The sequence below is a fragment of the Crinia signifera genome, chromosome 6 (genome assembly GCF_055691185.1).
Source record: "Crinia signifera chromosome 6, ASM5569118v1, whole genome shotgun sequence".
Classification (NCBI taxonomy): Eukaryota; Metazoa; Chordata; class Amphibia; order Anura; family Myobatrachidae; genus Crinia; species Crinia signifera.
Window position 1 is genome coordinate 1,224,186 of NC_139222.1, and position 13,501 is coordinate 1,237,686.

General features: G+C 50.3%; 2 protein-coding genes across 3 annotated transcripts in view; both read left to right on the forward strand.

Moving 5' to 3' along the window:
* Window positions 1-13,501, forward strand: part of LOC146009803 (uncharacterized) — a 131,673-nt gene that overhangs the window by 16,250 nt on the left and 101,922 nt on the right. The window lies entirely within an intron of this gene.
* Window positions 9,433-13,501, forward strand: part of LOC146007345 (uncharacterized) — a 49,862-nt gene continuing 45,793 nt past the window's right edge. Inside the window, exons 1-3 of the mRNA XM_083145693.1 lie at window positions 9,433-9,459; window positions 9,516-9,682; window positions 9,974-10,084. Of these exons, the coding sequence (XP_083001819.1) occupies window positions 9,433-9,459; window positions 9,516-9,682; window positions 9,974-10,084 (305 nt within the window). The remainder of the gene's footprint in view (window positions 9,460-9,515; window positions 9,683-9,973; window positions 10,085-13,501) is intronic.

Below are 13,501 nucleotides of genomic sequence, written 5' to 3' on the forward strand. Positions count from 1 at the left end.
CCTCACATCATGTCACTGTGTGTTACCAGCCCAGAGATCTGACCAGTCTCCTCCCCGCACTCTCTGGTGTATCTCATATATCAGGAGCCGTCAGCCCCTATTATACTCCTGCTCTCCCCCTCACATCATGTTACTGTGTGTTACCAGCCCAGAGATCTGACCAGTCTCCTCCCCGCACTCTCTGGTGTATCTCATACATCAGGAGCCATCAGCCCCTATTATACTCCTGCTCTTCCCCTCACATCATGTCACTGTGTTACCAGCCCAGAGATCTGACCAGTCTCCTCCCCGCACTCTCTGGTGTATCTCATACATCAGGAGCCATCAGCCCCTATTATACTCCTGCTCTTCCCCTCACATCATGTCACTGTGTGTTACCAGCCCAGAGATCTGACCAGTCTCCTCCCCGCACTCTCTGGTGTATCTCATACATCAGGAGCCATCAGCCCCTATTATACTCCTGCTCTTCCCCTCACATCATGTCACTGTGTGTTACCAGCCCAGAGATCTGACCAGTCTCCTCCCGCACTCTCTGGTGTATCTCATACATCAGCCCCTATTATACTCCTGCTCTCCCCCTCACATCATGTCACTGTATGTTACCAGCCCAGAGATCTGACCAGTCTCCTCCCTGCACTCTCTGGTGTATCTCATACATCAGCAGCCATCAGCCCCTATTATACTCCTGCTCTCCCCCTCACATCATGTCACTGTGTGTTACCAGCCTAGAGATCTGACCAGTCTCCTCCCCGCACTCTCTGGTGTATCTCATACATCAGGGGCCATCAGCCCCTATTATACTCCTGCTCTCCCCCCTCACATCCTGTCACTGTGTGTTACCAGCCCAGAGCTCTGACCGGTCTCCTCCCCGCACTCTCTGGTGTATCTCATACATCAGGAGCCATCAGCCCCTATTATACTCCTGCTCTCCCCCTCACATCATGTCACTGTGTGTTACCAGCCCAGAGATCTGACCGGTCTCCTCCCCGCACTCTCTGGTGTATCTCATACATCAGGAGCCATCAGCCCCTATTATACTCCTGCTCTCCCCCTCACATCATGTCACTGTGTGTTACCAGCCCAGAGATCTGACCAGTCTCCTCCCCGCACTCTCTGGTGTATCTCATACATCAGCAGCCATCAGCCCCTATTATACTCCTGCTCTCTCCCCTCACATCATGTCACTGTGTTACCAGCCCAGAGATCTGACCGGTCTCCTCCCCGCACTCTCTGGTGTATCCCATACATCAGCAGCCATCAGCCCCTATTATACTCCTGCTCTCCCCTCACATCATGTCGCTGTGTGTTACCAGCCCAGAGATCTGACCAGTCTCCTCCCCACACTCTCTGGTGTATCTCATACATCAGGATCCATCAGCCCCTATTATACTCCTGCTCTCCCCCTCACATGATGTCACTGTGTGTTACCAGCCCAGAGACCTGACCAGTCTCCTCCCTGCACTCTCTGGTGTATCTCATACATCAGGAGCCATCAGCCCCTATTATACTCCTGCTCTCCCCCTCACATCATGTCACTGTGTGTTACCAGCCCAGAGATCTGACCAGTCTCCTCCCCGCACTCTCTGGTGTATCTCATACATCAGCCCCTATTATACTCCTGCTCTCCCCCTCACATCATGTCACTGTGTGTTACCAGCCCAGAGATCTGACCAGTCTCCTCCCCGCACTCTCTGGTGTATCTCATACATCAGGATCCATCAGCCCCTATTATACTCCTGCTCTCCCCCTCACATCATGTCACTGTGTGTTACCAGCCCAGAGATCTGACCAGTCTCCTCCCCGCACTCTCTGGTGTATCTCATACATCAGCAGCCATCAGCCCCTATTATACTCCTGCTCTCCCCCTCACATCATGTCACTGTGTGTTACCAGCCCAGAGATCTGACCAGTCTCCTCCCGCACTCTCTGGTGTATCTCCTACATCAGCAGCTATCAGCCCCTATTATACTCCTGCTCTCCCCCTCACATCATGTCACTGTGTGTTACCAGCCCAGAGATCTGACCAGTCTCCTCCCGCACTCTCTGGTGTATCTCATACATCAGGAGCCATCAGCCCCTATTATACTCCTGCTCTCTCCCTCACATCCTGTCACTGTGTGTTACCAGCCCAGAGATCTGACCAGTCTCCTCTCTGCACTCTCTGCTGTATCTCATACATCAGGAGCCATCAGCCCCTATTATACTCCTGCTCTCCCCCTCACATCATGTTACTGTGTGTTACCAGCCCAGAGATCTGACCAGTCTCCTCCCCGCACTCTCTGGTGTATCTCATACATCAGGTTACATCAGCCCCTATTATACTCCTGCTCTCCCCCTCACATTATGTCACTGTGTGTTACCAGCCCAGAGATCTGACCAGTCTCCTCCCCGCACTCTCTGCTGTATCTCATACATCAGGAGCCATCAGCCCCTATTATACTCCTGCTCTCCCCCTCACATCATGTCACTGTGTGTTACCAGCCCAGAGATCTGACCAGTCTCCTCCCCGCACTCTCTGGTGTATCTCATACATCAGGAGCCATCAGCCCCTATTATACTCCTGCTCTCCCCCTCACATCATGTCACTGTGTGTTACCAGCCCAGAGATCTGACCAGTCTCCTCCCCGCACTCTCTGGTGTATCTCATACATCAGGAGCCATCAGCCCCTATTATACTCCTGCTCTCCCCCTCACATCATGTCACTGTGTGTTACCAGCCCAGAGATCTGACCAGTCTCCTCCCCGCCCTCTCTGGTGTATCTCATACATCAGGAGCCATCAGCCCCTATTATACTCCTGCTCTCCCCCTCACATCATGTCACTGTGTGTTACCAGCCCAGAGATCTGACCAGTCTCCTCCCGGCACTCTCTGGTGTATCTCATACATCAGCAGCCATCAGCACCTATTATACTCCTGCTCTCCCCCTCTCATCATGTCACTGTGTGTTACCAGCCCAGAGATCTGACAAGTCTCCTCCCCACACTCTCTGGTGTATCTCATACATCAGGAGCCATCAGCCCCTATTATACTCCTGCTCTCCCCCTCACATCATGTCACTGTGTTACCAGCCAGAGATCTGACCAGTCTCCTCCCCGCACTCACTGGTGTATCTCATACATCAGCAGCCATCAGCCCCTATTATACTCCTGCTCTCCCCTCACATCATGTCACTGTGTGTTACCAGCCCAGAGATCTGACAAGTCTCCTCCTCGCACTCTCTAGTGTATCTCATACATCAGGAGCCATCAGCCCCTATTATACTCCTGCCCTCCCCCTCACATCATGTCACTGTGTTACCAGCCCAGAGATCTAACCAGTCTCCTCCCCGCACTCTCTGGTGTATCTCATACATCAGGAGTCATCAGCCCCTATTATACTCCTGCTCTCCCCCTCACATCATGTCACTGTGTGTTACCAGCCCAGAGATCTGACCAGTCTCCTCCCGGCACTCTCTGGTGTATCTCATACATCAGCAGCCATCAGCACCTATTATACTCCTGCTCTCCCCCTCACATCATGTCACTGTGTGTTACCAGCCCAGAGATCTGACAAGTCTCCTCCCCACACTCTCTCTGTGTATCTCATGCATCAGGAGCCATCAGCCCCGATTATACTCCTGCTCTCCTCCTCACATCATGTCACTGTGTGTTACTAGCCCAGAGATCTGACCAGTCTCCTCTCTGCACTCTCTGCTGTATCTCATACATCAGGAGCCATCAGCCCCTATTATACTCCTGCTCTCCCCCTCACATCATGTCACTGTGTGTTTCCAGCCCAGAGATCTGACCAGTCTCCTCCTCGCACTCTCTGGTGTATCTCATACATCAGGAGCCATCAGCCCCTATTATACTCCTGCTCTCTCCCTCACATCATGTCACTGTGTGTTACCAGCCCAGAGATCTGACCAGTCTCCTCCCCGCACTCTCTGGTGTATCTCATACATCAGCAGCCATCAGCCCCTATTATACTCCTGCTCTCCCCCTCACATCATGTCACTGTGTGTTACCAGCCCAGAGATCTGACCAGTCTCCTCCCGCACTCTCTGGTGTATCTCATACATCAGGATCCACCAGCCCCTATTATACTCCTGCTCTACCCTCACATCATGTCACTGTGTTACCAGCCCAGAGATCTGACCAGTCTCCTCCCCGCACTCTCTGGTGTATCTCATACATCAGGAGCCATCAGCCTCTATTATACTCCTGCTCTCCCCCCTCACATCATGTCACTGTGTTACCAGCCCAGAGATCTAACCAGTCTCCTCCCCGCACTCTCTGGTGTATCTCATACATCAGGAGTCATCAGCCCCTATTATACTCCTGCTCTCCCCCTCACATCATGTCACTGTGTGTTACCAGCCCAGAGATCTGACCAGTCTCCTCCCCGCACTCTCTGGTGTATCTCATACATCAGGAGCCATCTGCCCCTATTATACTCCTGCTCTCCCCCTCACATCATGTCACTGTGTGTTACCAGCCCAGAGATCTGACCAGTCTCCTTCCCGCACTCTCTTGTGTATCTCATACATCAGGAGCCATCAGCCCCTATTATACTCCTGCTCTACCTCTCACATCATGTAACTGTGTGTTACCAGCCCAGAGATCTGACCAGTCTCCTCCCCGCACTCTCTGGTATATCTCACACATCAGGAGCCATCAGCCCCTATTATACTCCTGCTCTCCCCTCACATCATGTCACTGTGTGTTACCAGCCCAGAGATCTGACCAGTCTCCTCCCCGCACTCTCTGGTGTATCTCATACATCAGGAGCCATCAGTCCCTATTATACTCCTGCTCTCCCCTCACATCATGTCAGTGTGTGTTACCAGCCCAGAGATCTGACCAGTCTCCTCCCCGCACTCTCTGGTGTATCTCATACATCAGGAGCCATCATCCCCTATTATACTCCTGCTCTCCCCCTCACATCATGTCACTGTGTGTTACCAGCCCAGAGATCTGACCAGTCTCCTCCCCGCACTCTCTGGTGTATCTCATACATCAGCAGCCATCAGCCCCTATTATACTCCTGCTCTCCCCCTCACATCATGTCACTGTGTGTTACCAGCCCAGAGATCTGACCAGTCTCCTCCCCGCACTCTCTGGTGTATCTCATACATCAGGAGCCATCAGCCCCTATTATACTCCTGCTCTCCTCCTCACATCATGTCACTGTGTGTTACCAGCCCAGAGATCTGACCAGTCTCCTCCCCACACTCTCTGGTGTATCTCATACATCAGGAGCCATCAGCCCCATTATACTCCTGCTCTCCCCCTCACATCATGTCACTGTGTGTTACCAGCCCAGAGATCTGACCAGTCTCCTCCCTGCACTCTCTGGTGTATCTCATACATCAGGAGCCATCAGCCCCTATTATACACCTGCTCTCCCCCTCACATCATGTCACTGTGTGTTACCAGCCCAGAGATCTGACCAGTCTCCTCCCCGCACTCTCTGGTGTATCTCTTACATCAGCAGCCATCAGCCCCTATTATACTCCTGCTCTTCCCCTCACATCATGTCACTGTGTGTTACCAGCCCAGAGATCTGACCAGTCTCCTCCCTTCACTCTCTGGTGTATCTCATACATCAGGAGCCATCAGCCCCTATTATACTCCTGCTCTCCCCCTCACATCATGTCACTGTGTGTTACCAGCCCAGAGATCTGACCAGTCTTCTCCCCGCACTCTCTGGTGTATGTCATACATCAGGTGCCATCAGCCCCTATTATACTCCTGCTCTCCCCCTCACATCATGTCACTGTGTGTTACCAGCCCAGAGATCTGACCAGTCTCCTCCCCGCACTTTCTGGTGTATCTCATACATCAGCAGCCATCAGCCCCTATTATACTCCTGCTCTCCCCCTCACATCATGTCACTGTGTGTTACCAGCCCAGAGATCTGACCAGTCTCCTCCCTTCACTCTCTGGTGTATCTCATACATCAGGAGCCATCAGCCCCTATTATACTCCTGCTCTCCCCTCACATCATGTCACTGTGTGTTACCAGCCCAGAGATCTGACCAGTCTCCTCCCCGCACTCTCTGGTGTATCTCATACATCAGGAGCCATCAGCCCCTATTATACTCCTGCTCTCCCCTCACATCATGTCACTGTGTGTTACCAGCCCAGAGATCTGACCAGTCTCCTCCCCGCACTCTCTGGTGTATCTCATACATCAGGAGCCATCAGCCCCTATTATACTCCTGCTCTCCCCCTCACATCATGTCACTGTGTGTTACCAGCCCAGAGATCTGACCAGTCTCCTCCCCGCACTCTCTGGTGTATCTCATACATCAGCAGCCATCAGCCCCTATTATACTCCTGCTCTCCCCCTCACATCATGTCACTGTGTGATACCAGCCCAGAGATCTGACCAATCTCCTCCCCGCACTCTCTGGTGTATCTCATACATCAGGTGCCATCAGCCCCTATTATACTCCTGCTCTACCCTTCACATCATGTCACTGTGTGTTACCAGCCCAGAGATCTGACCAGTCTCCTCCCCGCACTCTCTGGTGTATCTCATACATCAGGTGCCATCAGCCCCTATTATACTCCTGCTCTCCCCTCACATCATGTCACTGTGTGTTACCAGCCCAGAGATCTGACCAGTCTCCTCCCCGCACTCTCTGGTGTATCTCATACATCAGGTGCCATCAGCCCCTATTATACTCCTGCTCTCCCCCTCACATCATGTGTTACCAGCCCAGAGATCTGACCAGTCTCCTCCCCACACTCTCTGGTATGTCTCATACATCAGGAACCATCAGCCCCTATTATACTCCTGCTCTCCCCTCACATCATGTCACTGTGTGTTACCAGCCCAGAGATCTGACCAGTCTCCTCCCTGCACTCTCTGGTGTATCTCATACATCAGGAGCCATCAGCCCCTATTATACTCCTGCTCTACCCCTCACATCATGTCACTGTGTGTTACCAGCCCAGAGATCTGACCAGTCTCCTCCCCGCACTCTTTGGTGTATCTCATACATCAGGTGCCATCAGCCCCTATTATACTCCTGCTCTACCCTTCACATCATGTCACTGTGTGTTACCAGCCCAGAGATCTGACCAGTCTCCTCCCCGCACTCTCTGGTGTATCTCATACATCAGGTGCCATCAGCCCCTATTATACTCCTGCTCTACCCTTCACATCATGTCACTGTGTGTTACCAGCCCAGAGATCTGACCAGTCTCCTCCCCGCACTCTCTGGTGTATCTCATACATCAGGAACCATCAGCCCCTATTATACTCCTGCTCTCCCCTCACATCATGTCACTGTGTGTTACCAGCCCAGAGATCTGACCAGTCTCCTCCCCGCACTCTCTGGTGTATCTCATACATCAGGAGCCATCAGCCCCTATTATACTCCTGCTCTCCCCCTCACATCATGTCACTGTGTGTTACCAGCCCAGAGATCTGACCAGTCTCCTCCCCACACTCTCTGCTGTATCTCATACATCAGGTGCCATCAGCCCCTATTATACTCCTGCTCTCCCCTCACATCATGTCACTGTGTGTTACCAGCCCAGAGATCTGACCAGTCTCCTCCCCGCACTCTCTGGTGTATCTCATACATCAGGAGCCATCAGCCCCTATTATACTCCTGCTCTCCCCCTCACATCATGTCACTGTGTGTTACCAGCCCAGAGATCTGACCAGTCTCCTCCCCGCACTCTCTGGTGTATCTCATACATCAGTAGCCATCAGCCCCTATTATACTCCTGCTCTCCCCCTCACATCATGTCACTGTGTGTTACCAGCCCAGAGATCTGACCAGTCTCCTCCCCGCACTCTCTGGTGTATCTCATACATCAGGTGCCATCAGCCCCTATTATACTCCTGCTCTACCCTTCACATCATGTCACTGTGTGTTACCAGCCCAGAGATCTGACCAGTCTCCTCCCCGCACTCTCTGGTGTATCTCATACATCAGGAGCCATCAGCCCCTATTATACTCCTGCTCTCCCCCTCACATCATGTCACTGTGTGTTACCAGCCCAGAGATCTGACCAGTCTCCTCCCCACACTCTTTGGTGTATCTGATACATCAGGAGGCATCAGCCCCTATTATACTCCTGCTCTCCCCTCACATCATGTCACTGTGTGTTACCAGCCAGAGATCTGACCAGTCACCTCCCGCACTCTCTGGTGTATCTCATACATCAGGAGCCATCAGCCCCTATTATACTCCTGTTCTCCCCCTCACATCATGTCACTGTGTGTTACCAGCCCAGAGATCTGACCAGTCTCCTCCCCACACTCTCTGGTGTATCTGATACATCAGGAGGCATCAGCCCCTATTATACTCCTGCTCTCCCCTCACATCATGTCACTGTGTGTTACCAGCCAGAGATCTGACCAGTCACCTCCCCGCACTCTCTGGTGTATCTCATACATCAGGAGCCATCAGCCCCTATTATACTCCTGTTCTCCCCCTCACATCATGTCACTGTGTGTTACCAGCCCAGAGATCTGACCAGTCTCCTCCCCGCACTCTCTGGTGTATCTCATACATCAGGAGCCATCAGTTCCTATTATACTCCTGCTCTCCCCCTCACATCATGTCACTGTGTGTTACCAGCCCAGAGATCTGACCAGTCTCCTCCCCGCACTCTCTGGTGTATCTCATACATCAGGAGACATCAGCCCCTATTATACTCCTGCTCTCCCCCTCACATCATGTCACTGTGTTACCAGCCCAGAGATCTGACCAGTCTCCTCCCCGCACTCTCTGGTGTATCTCATACATCAGCAGCCATCAGCCCCTATTATACTCCTGCTCTCCCCCTCACATCATGTCACTGTGTGTTACCAGCCCAGAGATCTGACCAGTCTCCTCCCCGCACTCTCTGGTGTATCTCATACATCAGGGGCCATCAGCCCCTATTATACTCCTGCTCTCCCCCTCACATCATGTCACTGTGTGTTACCAGCCCAGAGATCTGACCAGTCTCCTCCCCGCACTCTCTGGTGTATCTCATACATCAGCAGCCATCAGCCCCTATTATACTCCTGCTCTCATAGAAGGGATGTTTGCAGCGTGGTTGGATCGCCATCAGCTTGTGGGCACCATATTTGGGACACCAAGGACATATAAGTTGTTGCCCCTCTGTATATAAAGCAGTAGCGATGTCACATGACACCCACATGTAATCAGTTGTAGTTGGGGAATGTAAATGCAACAACTGAACCTCTTGATCTCACTAATTGTATAATGTGTTCCTGGTGGTAACAACACCCTATTGTCATACATGTATTTCCAGCAGATGGAGGCACCGGCAGGAAGACCTCGGAGGGAGATCTCATATTGTCCCCAGATAGTAATATACAAGATGACATCACACAGGACTCTCCAGGAGACATCCCCGTTACTGTATATATACACCCAGTACCTGACAGTGCTGTTATATCATCTGATCCCGCTAATCATGGGAAATGTTCTCCCAATAACTCAAGTATTGCTACAGATAGTACTGCTCACACAGGGGATTCAGTCTTTATCTGTTCTCAGTGTGGTAAAGGTTTTATACGTCAGTCGCTTCTTGTAAAACACCAGAGAAGTCACAGAGGTGAAAGACCATTTCCATGCTCATATTGTGGGAAGTGTTTTCCACAAAAATCAAATCTTATTCTACATCTGAGACGTCACACAGGCGAGAGACCATTTCCATGTGCTGAGTGTGGCAAATGCTTTATCCAGAAATCAAATCTTACTCTGCATCAGAGAACACACACAGGAGAGAAGCCATTTCCATGTTTGGAGTGTGGGAAATGTTTTACACAGAACTCAGCTCTTGTTACACATCAGAGAGGCCATACAGGTGAGAAACCGTTTCTGTGCACGGAGTGTGGGAAATGTTTTACATACAAAGCAGATCTTGTTAAACACCAGAGAAGTCACACAGGAGAGAGGCCGTATCAATGCTCTGAGTGTGGGAAACGTTTTAAACAGAAATGCAATCTTGTTAGACATCAGGATACTCACACAGGAGAGAGGTTATTTCCATGCTCTGACTGTGGCAAATACTTTGCACAGAAATCAAATCTTGTTATACATCAGAGAATCCACATCAGGAAGAAGTGATTGGCAGGTGGTTATGTCTGGCTGCTGGGATTGGCTATTTAAATAAAAAGGTAACTAAAACTGTCCATCAGTTGCTCAACATTGTTATTCCTCTTGGTGGAGGCAATAGGGAATAAGAAAATATTGAAATATAGGAAAGAAAGGATTCAGTATTAAATCCCGGCGGTCGAATCCCGGCGTTCAGAATCCCGACGCTGGAATCCCGATCGCCGAAATCCCGACAAGGGGGGGGACGTGGATCGCCCCCCCTTGCGGGCTCGCTGCGCTCGCCACGCAGCGGGCCCGGTGCCTCGCTACGCTCGGCACACTAATTTATTCTCCCTCCGGGGGTGTAGTGGACACCCCCGGAGGGAGAAAGTGTCGGGATTTCGGCGATCAGGATTCCAGCGTCGGGATTCTGAACGCCGGGATCCCGACCGCCGGGATTTACACTGCATCCCGAAAGGAAAGATGCCAAAAGGGAAACAGAGAAGCTAATAGTCTTAGAAAGTAAAACAAAGTTTTTTTTAAATACTTCAATAACAAACTGTTAAAGAAAGAGAATGTAGGTTGATTAAGCCAGGCGAACCGAAGTAGGAGGAGATCATCAAGAGCCTGGGCAAAATAAAAACAAATAAGTCACCGGGTCCAGACGATATTCACCCAAGGGATCTGATGGAACTAAATTAGAAGACCGCAAATCCTCTACACTACATTGTTGATAAATCTTATTCGACTAGTACAGTTCCTAAGGACTGGAGAATTGCAGAAATAGTACCGATATTTAATAAAGGTAAAAAAGATGACCCAGCGACTTTTAGACCTGTGAGCTTAACGTCGGTCATAGGGAAATTATTTGAGGGAATTATAAGAGATGGTATCCAAGAATACCTAGAAATGAATAATATAATCAGTATGGATTTGTAAAGAATTGTTCAGGCCAAACCAACCTAATAAGATTTTATGAGGACGTTCGCAGAAACCTTCCAATGCTGCAGATGTGGTCTTTCTGGACTTTCCAAAGGCGTTCAGCACTATGCCACATAAAAAGCTGGATAAAAACATGGAGGATTTAGGGCTAGGGGTTAAAATTTTAACTGGGTAAGATGTTCGCTGCATGATAGAGAACAGAGCGGGATGGTCAATGGTGCACTTTCAAGTTGGATACCAGTACTAAGTGGAAAATGAGATAAATGTAGATAAATGTAAGGTTATACATCTCCAGTGTGCGTCTTACACAGTAAATGGAGTAGAAATGGGCAAATCAGATTTGGAAAAGAACCCAGGAGTCCAAATTGACAACAAACTGCAGTGCAGTGCTCAACGTCATGGTGGGGCCACTAAAGCCATTGGGATACTAGCCTGTATAAGAAGGGGCACAGAAACTAGAGAAGAGAATGGAATTGTGCCACTGTACAAGGCACTGGTTAGACGCATCTGAAATTTACAGTGCAATTCTGGGCCCCACAGAACATTATGGGACTGGAACAAGTCCAGAGAAGAGCATCAAAGCTAGTAAAGGGCTTGGGGCGAAATGTAATAGGGTTCGATTTTTGGTAAAAAATGGCCAAAATCGCAGATGTAATAGGGTGCGATTCGCGGTAAAAAAAATCGCACATTTTGAAGTACCGATTTTCAGTCACACTTCAATTCGCATCCAGATGTTTTCTCATTGGAAAGCATCTAACTCGCACATGTAATAGGGTGCGATTTTTGGTAAACGTTACCAAATATCGCCCAAAAATTAGACCAGGTTCTGGCTGGTGAATTTGACAGAAACATGCACAGATCATTGTGACTTGTGCATGGTTCTGTCAAAAAAAAGGGTTAAATAAAAAAAAATAAACGGCGTGGGGTCCCTCCTCCTGAGCATAACCAGCCCCAGGATCATAGAACCGGTCCTGGTTTCATAAAATAACGCAGGGTACCTGTGGATAGAAAACATCCTCACCAGCCGCCTACAGGGCTTCTCCGGGACCCCTGCGGTGCTGTAACCACGCTCCGGTCTTCTATTTACTTCTGGGGCTCCGCCCCCCGACCGGGACTTAGGCCCGCCCACCAGCCAATCATGGTCTGGCATCGGGAAATCCCGGACCATGATTGGCTGGTGGGCGGACCTAAGTCCCGGTCGGGGGGGCGGAGCCCCAGAAGTTAATAGAAGACCGGAGCTTGGTTACAGCAATGCTGGGGTCCCGGAGAAGCCCTGAAGACAGCTGGTGAGTATGTTTTCTATCCACAGGTACCCCAAATGGATACTACTGGACAAGGGGACAGATGCTCCGTGGCAACATAGGTGAGTATTGGATGAATGGGCTCCGTGTGTAATAAAGTTGTACTGTACGTGTGTGTGTGTATTTAACTATTTGTACTACTGTGAAACTACAAGTCCCAGCGGGCCCTTTATTGCCCCGCATGCTGCGACTTGTGGTTCTCCAAGTCCCTGCATGCGGTGCAGGCTTGCTGGGACTCATAGTTCCACAGCAATATACAAAAGGATTCTATTTTTTTCACCAATTATCAGCTCGATGCCCACCGCCCAGGGGAATCGAGGACAGCCCCGGGCTTCAACATGGGCAGGTAAGTTCTGGGACCCCACCCCTTCTTTGGGGGGTCCCCAGGACCCCTGTCCATGTTGACCTGTCAGGGGAAGAATGCTTTGGCCGGGGGGGGGGGACTTGTATAAAAAGTCTCCCCCCGGCTGTGGCATTACCCTGCTGGCTGGTGGGGCCCAGTGCTGGTTCCTGAAATATGGGGGTCCCCTTGTCATTTTTGTCCCCCGCAGCCCTTGAGCCTGGTGCTGGTTTTGTAAAATCAGTGGAACCCCAACTTCTTTGTCCCTGTGATTTTATGAAACCAAGACCGGCTCTTTGAGCCCGGGGCTGGTTATGCTCAGGAGGGGGGACCCCGCGCCGTTTTTTTTTACACAAAATTGCATGTCTGAAAATGTGCACATTTTCAAGTCTAAAAATCGCACCATATCGCACTTTTTTGCCGTGAATTCGCATCTCATTACATATGCAAATTCGCAGCAAAAAATGCAATTTTTGAACATTACCAAAAATCGACCTCTATTACATTTCGCCCTTGGAGTCCTTAAGATACGAAGGCAGACTGACCAAATGAGGGATGTTTACGATGGAAAAGGGACTTTTAAGGGGAGACAAGCTTAAGGTACAAATATATCAGGGAGCAATATTGTCTTTTTAAAGTTGAACTTGATGGACGCAAGTCTTTTTTTCACCCTCAACTACTATGTGACTATGTTGGTGGTGCAGGGTTTGCTGGAACGTTCATTATGATTATCCACAGACCCCGTTTGCTGGAACATTTCCACCCAAGACCGTTTTGTTTGGTGGGGCAGGTCTCTTGTCAGTTGTCACAGATGCCAGAGAAGGCCACCATTCCATCCTGTCCCGAAACTTTGGAAATAATTT